The 13,520-nt window shown below is 33.8% G+C and overlaps 1 protein-coding gene across 3 annotated transcripts in view; it reads right to left on the reverse strand.

The window, feature by feature from the left end:
- Positions 1 to 13,297, reverse strand: part of UBR3 (ubiquitin protein ligase E3 component n-recognin 3) — a 175,784-nt gene extending 162,487 nt beyond the window's left edge. For 2 of the 3 annotated variants that reach the window (XM_024765717.1, XM_024765715.1), the window contains exons 1-4: positions 13,163 to 13,297; positions 10,296 to 10,454; positions 5,497 to 5,640; positions 4,884 to 4,933 (exon numbers count right to left, since the gene is read on the reverse strand). In XM_024765717.1, coding sequence (XP_024621485.1) covers positions 4,884 to 4,933; positions 5,497 to 5,640; positions 10,296 to 10,454; positions 13,163 to 13,238 — 429 coding nt within the window. In that variant the 5' untranslated portion in view covers positions 13,239 to 13,297. The remainder of the gene's footprint in view (positions 1 to 4,883; positions 4,934 to 5,496; positions 5,641 to 10,295; positions 10,455 to 13,162) is intronic. The other variant, XM_024765716.1, reaches the window with a different exon arrangement.
- Positions 13,298 to 13,520: the final 223 nt, after the last annotated feature.

Below are 13,520 nucleotides of genomic sequence, written 5' to 3' on the forward strand. Positions count from 1 at the left end.
TAAATTAAATTCAGTAATTTCAGTATTAATTAAATTCAAAACTATATTTTGTTCCTTAAACTGCAATGAATGCTGTAAAATTTTATTATATCTCCTTTTGTTTTACAAAGGTAAAGATCAACTTTTTTAAAACTCTTACAACTTCAAATATAAGCTTTCACTCTCTTGAGGTACAATAATAACTACTATACTTGAGGAAAACTTTGTGATCTTAGTTAAAACCCTACAGTAGCCATTTCTAGCTACAGTGGTATTTCATTACCATGTTATAGTTTTTCCCAACAGACAAGTACGACTGAAATAGATGGAAAAATACATACTCAATTATTGGTATGTCACGAGTCATTTCTAGGATATCAACAGAATCCAGGCAAAAGAATGGCAAATGGCACTTGTGGAAGTTTTGAAACGTGTTTACAAATTCTTTGACACTCCTCCCTTCGAGAGACAGGATCTACCTCCTTTGCCATTAAATCTGAGCCCATCTTAGCAACTCACAAGGAACAGGATGCAGTGGAAGTGATACTATGTAACTTCCAAGGCTAGCTCAGAAAAGGCTCCACAGCTTCTGCTCTTGAGCTACTCATCCTGGGAGAAGCCATAACTATATGAGAAGTCCCAACAACTTGAGACCACCATACTGGAAAAGCCACATGCAGGCTGAGCTCCCTGTGCACAGTCGGCATCAGCTGCCAGCTCTGTCCATCAGCCATCTTAAATCTCCATCTCAGCTGAGCCTTCAGATGACTGCAGTTGCAGCCAACAACTAACAGGAATCGCATGAGATAAGCAAGTGAGAACTGCCTGGCTGCCATTCCCAAATTCCTGAGTCAAAGAATTGTGAGCAAAACAAAAAATGGTAATTTTAAGCCACAAAGTTTAGGACAAATTTGCTGTATAGAAATAATAAGAAGAACAGTGGCTTATATACTTTACATAAAAAACTAAAGACCAGCAGGGAGGAGACCTAGCGACCATTTGCAACTCCACTACTAACTAGACAAAATTCACTTGCCTGGGTGAATCAGTTAATTCTTTGGAATTCAGCTTCCTCATCTATAAGAGAGTTAGGCAAGATGAACTTTAAGGTCTCCTTTAGCTCTAGCATTCATTAAATTTTTAAACCTGCAAATTGCCTCCTCCTGATTCCCATTTTTGTTTTGTTATATACAACTTTTCGATTTCTAACTCAAGATTTGACTTTGTAGTACATAAGTCAATAAAACATAAATGAATTTTTTGTATAAAAATTATGATCACAATCTTAAATAGAAAATTTCCTATCACTAAAACCCTTTTATGATCGGCCCTGGGTAATGGTCTTATCTTTGTACTTTTCCATACTTCTCATTTTAAATATGTGTGTGAGACTTTTATAATCAGAAAAATAAATCTAATAAAATTTAAGATATGCCTACCCTGTAATCTAGCAATTCCATATCTCAGAGAACTATTTGCACATCTGCACAAAAAGAAATATAAGCATTGTATCTTTAATTAAAAATTGGAAATTATAAAAATGATTGGATAAACTGTAGTTTATTCATATTTCAGAATACTGGCAAAACAACTACAATGTATTTGTGTGATATTTGGGTAAATTTTTAATTTAAATTTTAAAGATAAACTTCATCACTCTTAAACCATGCTTTAATAAACTATTTCCTCTGGAAAGATGAGCAGAAATGTCTATCATATGACCTATGATAGCTCAAAACTTCAGTATTTGAATCCCTTCTACATATAAAGCACTAGGACAGAAAACATTTATCAGGAGCCTAATTTGTATCTGGTTCATAATAGGTAATCCATATGTTATCCCATTTAATCCTAACATTAGAATTATCACCATTTTTTCATGAGGAAACTGATGTTCAGAAGTTTAAAACCTGGCAGAAAGCACAGCAATATTATGAGGCAATATTCAAACTCAGATCTGCCTAACTCTGAAACTCAAATTTCTCTTAAAGAAAAACCAAAATAGGGCTTCCCTGGTGGCGCAGTGGTTGGGAGTCCCCCTGCCGATGCAGGGGACAGGGGTTCGTGCCCCGGTCCGGAAGGATCCCACATGCTGTGGAGCGGCCGGGCCCGTGAGCCATGGCCACTGAGCCTGCGTGTCCGGAGCCTGTACTCCACAATGGAAGAGGCCACAGAAGTGAGAGGCCCACGTACCGCAAAAAAAAAAAAAAAAAAAAAAAAAAAGAAAAACCAAAATAGATATCCCTTCAATCCACTTCCAGCTAAACAACTCTACTTCAAATTCTTAAGATTTCAGATGTCCAAATGACCCCATTTTCAATCCAATTGGAAAATGTGATAAATATATAAACTATAAAAAGTAATTTTAAATAGACTAAAAGTTTAATTATAAAGTATGATTTAAAGATCAGAAAGTCTTACTGTTTTTAAATATATAAGTTAAATATAATTCACATACTCTAAAAGTGTTCTCAGCTACTATTATAAAAAGTGTTTTATGAGAAAACATACTGAAATGAAGTATTTTTTTAAATGAAGTATTTTGAAGTTGTCACCATCAAAAAGCATTTACTACAATATTTACACTGAGACATAATCATAACTAAGAAACAAATGATTATATAAATTATATTACACACAGAAGTTGCTGAAACAAAGAATCTAAAAGAAGTGAACAGAAGAGAGGACCTAAAAAGAACAGAGTAAAAGCAATGGTAATGACCAAAGAAAGGCCCTATTTCATATCCTCTGATATCCCTCAAGAAATTATTTCTAGAAGAAATTCAAAAGCCATCCCCCAGCCCCTCCCCCCACTACGCACAGCCTGTGCTCCGCAGCGGGAGGCCACGGCAGTGAGAGGCCCGTGTACCGAAAAAAAAAAAAAAAAGAAAAAGAAAGCAGAACAACCAATTTAAAATCGTATGTCTATCTATTACCTAATCACTTCCCTCTTCGACATGTGAAAAATTAGCATTCTTACCCCCATTACTCGCTTCCCCTAGCTTCAAAACAAAATTATTACTGTTTTAGTCAATAGTGTATATATTTTTGAAAGTCTATTTTAAATATCAGCAAGTTTTCCCCATTTGTCATTATGGCAGCAGTGTTCTTAGAAGTAACTCTTTAAAGCTAAAAAAAACAAAAAAGCAAAAATTATAGCTAACCATTTATACAATTTTTTAAATGATTTTATTTTAATTTATTTATTTAACAAACATACCTATAGTGTTACAATATGCCAGGCACTACTGCTCTGAGTGCTTCCATATATTAACTCATTCAATCATCATCATAACCCCAGGCATTAAGTACTATTGTTACCTCCATTTTACAGGTGAGGAAATTCAGGCATGGAGAAATTGGTACCTATCCAAAGTCACACTACTAATTGGTACAGAAGCCAGATTCAAACCCAGACACTCTACTTCCAGAGTAAAACTCAGAAGCAGTATACTAAACTACCTAGGGACTTCCCTGGTGGCCCAGTGGTAAAGAGTCCTCCTTCCAATGCAGGGGACGCAGGTTCGATCCCTGGTTGGGGAACTAAGATCTCACATGCCACGGGGCAATTAAGCCTGCATGCCACAACTACTGAGCCCACACACCACAACTACAGAGCCCGCGCTCTCTAGGGCCCACACGCCAAAACTAGAGACAAGCCCAGGCCACAATGAAAGATCCTACATGCCACAACAAAGATCCCACGTGCCAGAACTAAGACCCAAGGCAACCAAATAAATATTTCAAATAAATAAATAAACTGCCTATCCAATTTGTTGAAAACTCTTTAAAATTGTTAGTCCAGGGACTTCCCTGGCGGTCCAGTGGTTGGTTAAGACTTCGCCTTCCGATGCAGGGGGTGTGGGTTCAATCCCTGGTTGGGGAACTAAGATCCTACACGCCTTGCGGCCAAAAACCAAAACATAAAACAGAAGCAATATTGTAACAAATTCAATAAAGACTTTAAAAATAAATAAATAAATAAAATTTTTTAAAAATAATAAATGAAATAAAATTGTTAGACCAAAGTGAGACTCCACAAAATGTTGCATTTTGTGGGAGCCTTCTTAGAGGGGAAATATACTACTACAAAGTTTAAATTATAAGGCATTAGATCAATTATAAGACTTCCATAAAAGAAATCATGTTTTCAAAAGAAGGATATTTGGCTTAGTTCATATGATATTATCAAATCAAAATGGGTTTTCAAAGGAAAAACATGTAAATGCTTAACAACGATTTAGTTTTTAAAATGTCAATCATTAAATATATAAATCAATAAAAATATGAAATTTAGGTTTTATAGAAACCAAGATTATAAACAGATATAAGTCAAAAAACAACTATTTGCTTACAAATTGTATACTAACAAAATACAGGAATGTTATAAGGAATTTATTAGAAACATTTATTATTAATAAACACGATAAAAGTTGAAATTTCAAATTAACAATCTATTGCCCAGTACATTGCTTTTTTTGATAACCTTTGACATATAAGATATAACCTTATTATGAGATTAGAAAAGAAGCTACATTTCACATTCTTCTAGCAAATTATTCTAGACTTAGCTAAATTTTTTAACAACAATTTCATTGTGCATATGACAACTTGGATAAATTTGGGGATATTTTCATAGGAGAAATATCTCTATGTCTTTCTATCTCCCATTTCTAAACTGTGAAAAGAGAAATGAATTTACAAACAAGAAGTAAAAATCTAGTTGTAGTTCTCGTCCTGTCACTAAGTAACTGTGTGACCTTGACTAAGTTATTCCACTCTGGGGTTCAGCGTCCATGTCTATAAAATGAGGAATTCCAACTAGATAATACCCACAAATCTGTACGGTAGTTCTTAAACTTTTAAAATTCTACTTTTAAAAAGTTTCAAATGTTGAATCTCACCTCATCTGAAGAATCTAATTGTCCCAATGTTCCTGTTGCACCTGCAAAACCTTTGGAAAGGAGAAAAAAGATTGCCCTTCATAATTGTTATATATTGCTTTACTTTAAAATTATTTTGAGACATAACAATATCAAAAAACTAAGTTTTGTTAAGACAACTCATTCTAACAGTTATTTTGGCAGAAATCAACATTTATCTTCAATAAATTTGAGCCTAACAGGCTTATACTTCAATAGGAAATCTCCAGTGAAAACCCAGATTTAATAATTACACATGGTATTTCAGAAGGATTGCTTTCTTTTACTTTTAAACCATGGTTTACTAAAATATTGAACTACTAAACTTTGGGGCTACTCTTAAATAGCAACTGCTACATTTTTCATGAGTTAGAACCAGAACCTCTGATATACTAACCAAATTTCGCTTAAGAAAAATGAAATATCTTCTTTGATGACTCTATCCTTTCTTGCTTCCAAATTTTTACTACTTTCACTACTTTCTTACAAAGAATGACACAGCACTTAAATTTCTTCAATAATGAGTAATGTTTGAAGGGTTTTTTGTTTTAGTACAGAAAAGTTATCATTGTTCAAATTAAATATTTAAACAAACCTTGAACTGCCAGAGTGCTAGTGCCAGCAGATGGTTCTTGTATACCATATACAAGTTTATCCTCAGGATATGTAAGTCCAGAGCTCTTCAAAGCTATAAGGTATTTTTCATGACTTTTCCTTGCATAAGCATTTTCTCCAAGACCTAATATTTAAAATAAATTTAAAATCAGAAAAAATATTCCATTCAAAACATAAGTACAGCCATCTCAATAACTAATGTATACACATATAAAATAGATGAATATTCTAATGGAGGGGAAACCCTAGAATGAATAATATAAGATAGCTTCAGACAACATTTTTGTGCTCATGTTTGGCATTAACAATCTCAGAATGCACAGCATGTTTATAACAAATAATGAAATCCACTAACTAACTGGGTATCTAGAATATGCCAGAGATTACATACAAAATACAGGGGGTGCAAAGATTAATAAGACATGATTCCTGCCTTCAAGGAACTTAAAATTACTATAAAGAAAGGCAGATAATACGGTAAATGACAATTACGTAGCAGACTTCACCATCTGGTTTAACAACCTGTGCTCTCATAATACCATGCAGCCAGACTTAACCCAAAGCAGTTTTTGGAAAGGCTTACTAGAGAAGATAATGCCTGAGTAGAATTTTCAAACAGTAACTGAGATTACTAATTTCTGTTTTACCAAGCATAAAATGTTTTTATAATCACATTTAAGGATAAAAGTATAATTTCTACAGAAGCAGCAGTTAAAACAAATTTATTCCAAAATTTTGAGAAGTTTAGGTCCTAGAATTAAACAATCCTAGGTCTTTCACTTTAGCATTTGAGCATATTAATGCCAATTTTGTCTTTTGTTTTTTAATATATTATGGAGAACAGAATAACAACAAAATAAAAATACTGACATTTGAAAGTTCTTTAAAAGGAAAAATTATTCTCTGTCTGAAAGCCAAGTTACCATGTCATTTGCCACCTCTTAAGCAGATTATATATCTTTAATTAAGGTTTCAATCTCTCTGATTATAAAAATATATAGTAAATGAGTTTCTTTAGTATTTGCTGAGCTTTTCTCAATTTCCTCTCTTTGCTAGCCTCAATAATTGCAATAGATTAGTTTTGCTTTTTAAATCTCTGCCCAATGTCTGTCTGGGATAGTTTAAAAAAAAACAAAAAACAGGGCTTCCCTGGTGGCGCAGTGGTTGAGAGTCCGCCTGCCGATACACAGGACACGGGTTTGTGCCCCGGTCCGGGAAGATACCACATGCCGCGCCGCGGCTAGGCCCGTGAGCCATGGCCGCTGAGCCTGTGCGTCCGGAGCCTGTGCTCCGCAATGGGAGAGGCCACAACAGTGAGAGGCCCGCGTACCGCAAAAAAAAAAAAAAACAAACAAAAACCTTCAGCACAGATTAAACAGATAGGAATACATCTATCCTTCAATTCAAGTCCAAAACTAAAAACAACCAGTTAGTCTATAAAGAATAAAGGACTTCTAGGGGTCCTATGTAAGAAATGACTAAATGTCTCCTGAATAATAAAAGCCATGTATTATCTCAATAATAATAGATGAAATTTTTGTAATACTTTTAACTAACAAAATACACTTCATCAACCCCTCACAACAAGCCTGAGAAAAATGAACATATTATCACCATTTTTATAAGTGAGGAAACTGAGGCTTACAAAGATAACATAATAACCAGTGAGTAAGCAAGCAGTGATTAGAAATGAACCTAGACTACAAATTTTAAACTTCTGAATCAAACCTAATGTAATTTCCATCACTACAAGTTAGCTAAAGATTTTTGTTGTTTTGTTTTTTAATTTCAAGAAATAAGAATTTAAAAGAATTGTAGAACTAAAAGAAGACAATTACCATAAATCATTCTCAAGGAATACATTCTTACAATGATTAAGAACAACTTGCTGTTCTTTTTCCCAACAGTTGATAGTTTCTGATTACAGAACCATTTTCTAGGCTGAAGAAATAACAGACCTTCAGGTATAATTCTGATCTCTCTCTAGCATCATCACCAAAACTCAAACACAAGTTACCATCATTTTATCCTAGGCTGCTGCACTTGAGCTTCTGTTCTTGCCCCTTCCCATCTATTCTTGGCAAAATAACAAGCCATCTTTTTAAAGCACATATCTGATCATGTCACTCTTCAGATTAAAATATACCCATGACTTCCCACTACATTCAGGATAAGATATAAAACCTTAAATAGCTAACAAGGGCCTACCTAATCTGGATCTAGCCTAATGTGGTAGCCTTATTTGGGCCACTATCCCCCTACATTCATTTCATTTCAACCACAATAGCCTTTTTTAGTCCCTTTTAAAAAAGTAAGCTCACTCTCACCCTAAATATTTCCACATGCTGGTCCCTCTGCATGGAATCTAGGAGGTGCCTAAGTGTTATGTTCTTTATAAATATTTATCATGTTTGGGGTTCAGTAAGCATCTTGAATCTATAAATCAATGTTTTTCATCCAATTTGGGGAATTTTAGTCATGATTTTTTCAAATTTTTTTTCTGCCCCATTCCCACTCTCCTGTCCTCCTGGGAGTCCAATTACATGTACATTAGGTCATCTGATTCTATCTAACAGGTCCCTGAGGCTCTGTTGTGTTTTCTCTCTGTTCTCTAGATTGAATAATGTATTAATCTGTCTTCAAATTCACTAAGTCTTTCTTCTATCCTCTCCAAACTGCTGCTAAGTCCATCCAGTGAACTTGTCAATTGCATTCTACAGTAATTGTCAGTTCTAGAATTTTTTTGTTATTGTTTACATTTCTTCACTAAGATTCCTGATCTCTTCACTCATTAACACCATATTTTCCTTTACTTATTTGAACATATTTTCCTTTAATTTCTTCAACATATTTATAATAGTTGCTTTAATGTCTTTATCTGCTAAATCTAATATCTAGGCCATTTCAAGGTCAATTTCTATTACTGTCCTTTTTCTTGGACATTCTAACGACATGTTATCAAAGATTCTGGATTCTGTTACCTTCCTTTGAAGAGTATTAATTTTAATTCTACAAGACATTCAATAAACAGTCTGATCACCTAGAACTCATAAATACTTGGTTTTATACTTTGTAAGGGGCAGATTTATAGAAAGCCTGAGATTCTTAAAAAAGCCCTGTAAATTGACAGGAATAATCTCCAAACTCTGTCAGGGTTCTAGGCTCCATTAAGGCTGATCTAGAGTAGAACCTACTCTCAGGTGTAGTCTTCTGGTGTGTCAACTTGATGCCTAGGGTATTGGTAAGGTCTCTCTAGTCTGGTTGCACTGATACTCCAATGTCTCCCAACACTGCCTAACCTTTATCTTTAAAAGCTGTTTTTAACCCCATAGCAGTAACCCCACAGCACTCTCTAATAAGCCTTAGGTAGTCTCATCCTGTACATGTGTATCTCAGTTCTCAGCCAAGCACTTCTAGGGGTCCCTCATACATCTACCCCACAAACTCTTGCTATTCTGCCCCAAAGATTCCAGTTTCCAACTGCTTCAGCTGCCCTAAACTGTGACCTCTGCCTCCTTAACTCAGCTGGACCACCACGCCCTGCTTCAATGCCAGCCCTCTATACTACAGTCAGGAAGTTATCCCCAGACAGAGATTCAGAGAATTGTGAGGCTCATCTCATGCTTTTCCTTTCTCCCAAAGGTTTACAGTCTTGTGCTGCCTGCTGTCTAATGTCTGAAAACAACTGCCTCACATTTTTTCCAGTTTTATGTTATTGACATAAGGGCTAGTCCAGTAGTCAGAAGCAGAAAACGTTCTCTACCCAGAATCTAATTCCACCCCATTACCACCCAACTCGCCACATCCTCTAGCTAAATGACTTTCTCTCAATGTTTTACTTCAAATGTCACTTCCTCAGTGAAGCTCTCCCACCTCCTCCATCAGTGAAATCAGGTCTCCCTTTTATACACACTTGTCCTATCCCTTCACAGTTATTTACTACAGTTTATACTTACACAATATTTTGGTTTGGAGACTTTGTTAATGTCATCTCACTCACTAGACCATAAGCTTTATAAGGGCAGAGATAGGAGTACCTGGCTTACTACGTACCTTCCCTACTCCAAGCTCTAATACCTAGCCCAAAGCCAAGCACACAGTGGGTGCTTAATGAGTACTCACTAAAGAAATAAATACATCAGATAAGACTATCTCTAAATAATACATGGTTAACAGTACACATAAAAACTTCACCACTCTAAAGAAAGAAGGTATACTTCAATTTTCAAAACATGCTGCTCATGAGCCAGCATAAAGAACACTATTTAAACTATTTATAAGATTTTTAAATAATTGATATATTTACCATACTATAAATTTGAACTAAAGGTTTAAAAACGAAATTATTTTATATAACAGTACAAATATACTTAATAATTCCAAGTTTAATAACTTAAATTCTACATCACTATAAAATCCTAGGCCACACGACACAAACGTTTAGAATAACAAAAATGAAGACACAAAAGTGGTTGCTGTTATTGTTTGGAAAAGGGGAAGTGGAATATAATTACGAATATGTCACACCAAATTTAGGAAACCTGGGTTCTAGTCCCAACTCTAAAATCAGGTAGTTGTGAGGTCTTAAACTGGTCATTTAATTTTTCTGGGGTTCAATTTCTTCATCCATAAACTAAGAAGTATTCTTAATAACTTCCAGCTTTAGCATTCTATTTAAAAAATCTACATTTTACTTTTAAGTTCTAAAATACACAACTTTTAAATTATTTTAGTAATATAAGTAAATTTTAACTTTCTTCTCTTCTAAATTTTACTCACCAGAAGTCAGATCTTTGTAGCTTTGTTGGTTTGTCAAAACCTGAGTAAGAACAGACCGCATTGCTCCTCCCATTTTAGTTAGATCTTCTAAAAAGGAAATTTGAGGTTCCAAAAGCTGAAGGACTTTGTTAAGGTCTTTTTCTGATGGTACATCAGCTGCTAAAAAAAATATAATCAACTTTAAAATATTTTGCTAAGAACAATATTTTATTCTTTAAAATTACGATGACTTAGATGAAAGTATTTTATAATCAAAAAGTTAATATAAGAATTCTCTTTAGAAAGCAGGAGCCCACCAAGCACCCAGCCTATGATAGACTTGTTTAGGAAGTCAGTCCTCTGAGAAAAGACTGATGGGGAAAAGAGATGACTTCATAAGGTATTAAGCACTTAATTTGTGTAAGAAGCATTCAATTTAGGGTCCTAAACTTCCAGATATATATGTAATCATAAGATCATCTCAAAATTAAATAAACAGTGTTTAAGAAAAAAGTTAAGATCACTCTCTAAAATAAAACAGGACAAATGAAATATATCGAGATAGTATAAGAATATTAGGACAAAATTATGTCAGCTCTAAATTTAAACCTTTGTAGCAAATAACCCATCCATTATCATATTCCAAAAATACAGATTCATATTAGCTAGAGGTCAAAGCAACTAAAATGAAAAATATGGATTTTTTACTAAAACAATTTTAAAATACCAGGCAAGATATGCTGGTAGAGGGGGAGAGAAGAAACCTGGACAGCAACTAAAAAAGAATATTTAAGAGGAAAAGAAAAAAAGATGTTTTAGAGAAACTGAGGTCTAAAAGGAAGAAGTGAATAGAGAGATTTAGAGCTTAGCCATAACTGGTTAAAAGAAGAATACATATAACGAAGCTAACAGGGGGCCTGTGTGCCCAGGAAAGGGGTCATCAAGTTCATTCAATATTTATTCAGTATCTACTACATGACAGGCACTGAGAAGCAGAACTAAATAAGACATAGTTCCTACCCCCAAGGAACTCACAACCTAGTTCAAAGATAACCTGTGAATGAAATTCTAGATAACTCTGAGTCATGGAATCCAAGCCAAAAAACCTTACTTTTTCAGTAGAAAACCAATACCATATATTATTCTTCTTTATATTCTCCCCAATGACTTATGTAGTAACATAGTAGATATTTAATTAGCATTTGTTCTTGATTTCCAAGGGCCCAAACACAAGCTCTGACACTGGTCTAAGGATGGTAGGGTGAAATGGCAAATGGAATTCAAGGCAACTGTCAAACCACAAGATTATCTGAGATTCCATATCTCAGATTAGATGATTTCAAGTCCTTTCTTTAATTTTAAACAGTGATCTCTGCAGAAAGTAATGCAGAGATTTTGCATACACAGAAGAAATTAATGCTGAGCACAAGTGGTAATATACAGAGGGAAACTTCATGAACCTAAGTTCATGAAACTCATCTTAAGACAAAAAAAGTACTTCCATTCATTCCTTTATGTTTTCAGATAATGGTAACATAATTATCAAAGCTATGTATGTATGTCATCTACCACTTAGAACTGCTAAATGTCACCAAGGAAAAAATAAATATAATACACTCGTATGAATTACTCTTTGATTAAACTAACTGTAAGCTTTATGGTTCTCATAATAAATGATTTCTACCTATTACTTTTCTAAAATAGGACACTTGTAGTACAAAATGTAAACATCCAAAAAATCTGTTAACTAGCATATGAGAAATAAAATGGAAGGCAATTTCAATAACCCAGCTGGTCTCCACTTCCTTCATTCCAAAGAGAAAGCAGTTTGGGACTAAATCAAAATAATATTTCTTTCTATATTTTAAGATATACTCTGAGAGGAACAGAAGTACTTGACAAAAGATTGTATATTTTGCTTAAAATGTAAAAGTGAAGAACTATAAGTATTCGCTCACAATGCAAATAACATGATAGTTCTAGAAATGATGAAGATACATATTTCTTCACACTTTTAGGATGGAAAATAGAAGATAAACATGTGTGCCATAGTTTCAAATTGGATTTAAGATTTATAGAATTAAATAATTTAAAAGCTCTAAAAGTAATGCAAATGAAGTCCCTTAAATGATAAAAATCCAAGTATCACTAAAAAGGTAAAAGACATCATAAAAAGTTAATAAATTTGTTTCATACCACTAATTGATATCTGTAATTCACAATGTCAGACTGAGAACTTTAATAAATGTTATCTAAATACAAATATTTAACTAATGCATATTAATCAAGATTGTGACTAAATCTTAAAAGGTAAGAAGAATATCTGTAATTTGCATGTTTCTTTTCTCTTTTCAATACTATTAGGATCCTTACGCCCATGCATTCTACCGGTAATATGGGAGTGAGCAATTTGACCCTCTCATAAGTTATTATATATGGAGGGGAATAAAAATGTATAGACCTCTACAAAAAAGAGGGGGAGAGAGGGGGAGAGAAAGATACTGGTGAAATTTTTATCTTCTAAAAATCTAAGTTAAAGTCAAACATTTCCAGGACTTCTTAATTATGCTCTATTATAACAGAATCACAAATAAAGTCACTTTAACCCCATAAAATAATTATTTCCTCATCTGCAAAAGGCCAAATAAGTTTGATCAGAAACATTTACGATCCCAGCAGCAGAGACTGCCAAACTGTGCCTACTACAAGTATCAATGAGGTTATATAATTGATATTTAGTGTGTTTTTATTTAGTCTCTGTATTTCATAGTCATCACATAAAAAATGTTAAGCAAAAAAATGGTATCTGAAAAAACTCACTTCATTATTAGTGCTAAACTTTGCTGAGAACTTAAAAAGAGTACTAATGAAAAATGGATTAAACATACCTGGTTCATTATAGCCTTCTCTTAAGTACTGAATAAGACAAAAAATAAATCTTGGAAGAACAAATTCAGACATCATCAGTAAGTCTTTGGGGACACAGGGAATATTTGAACTTGATTTAATTTGATGCCTTTTGCAAAACCTGTAATATGAAAAAGAAAAGAATTAATGGCGATGTCGAATCTGCTAAGAATCTATTACTTCTATTTACAATATCCATAAACAGAATGTGGGCCAATATCAAAGCCAATGTATTACTCTTTTATGATTTTTAAGGCACCAAGTTAAAAGAATATAGTTTTAATTGGTCTTTAAATAAAAATTGGCACTTAGGAAGATTTCTTCCTAATAAAAGACCAT

The sequence above is a fragment of the Neophocaena asiaeorientalis genome, unplaced genomic scaffold, assembly GCF_003031525.2.
Source record: "Neophocaena asiaeorientalis asiaeorientalis breed wild unplaced genomic scaffold, Neophocaena_asiaeorientalis_V1.1 scaffold721, whole genome shotgun sequence".
Lineage (NCBI taxonomy): Eukaryota > Metazoa > Chordata > Mammalia > Artiodactyla > Phocoenidae > Neophocaena > Neophocaena asiaeorientalis.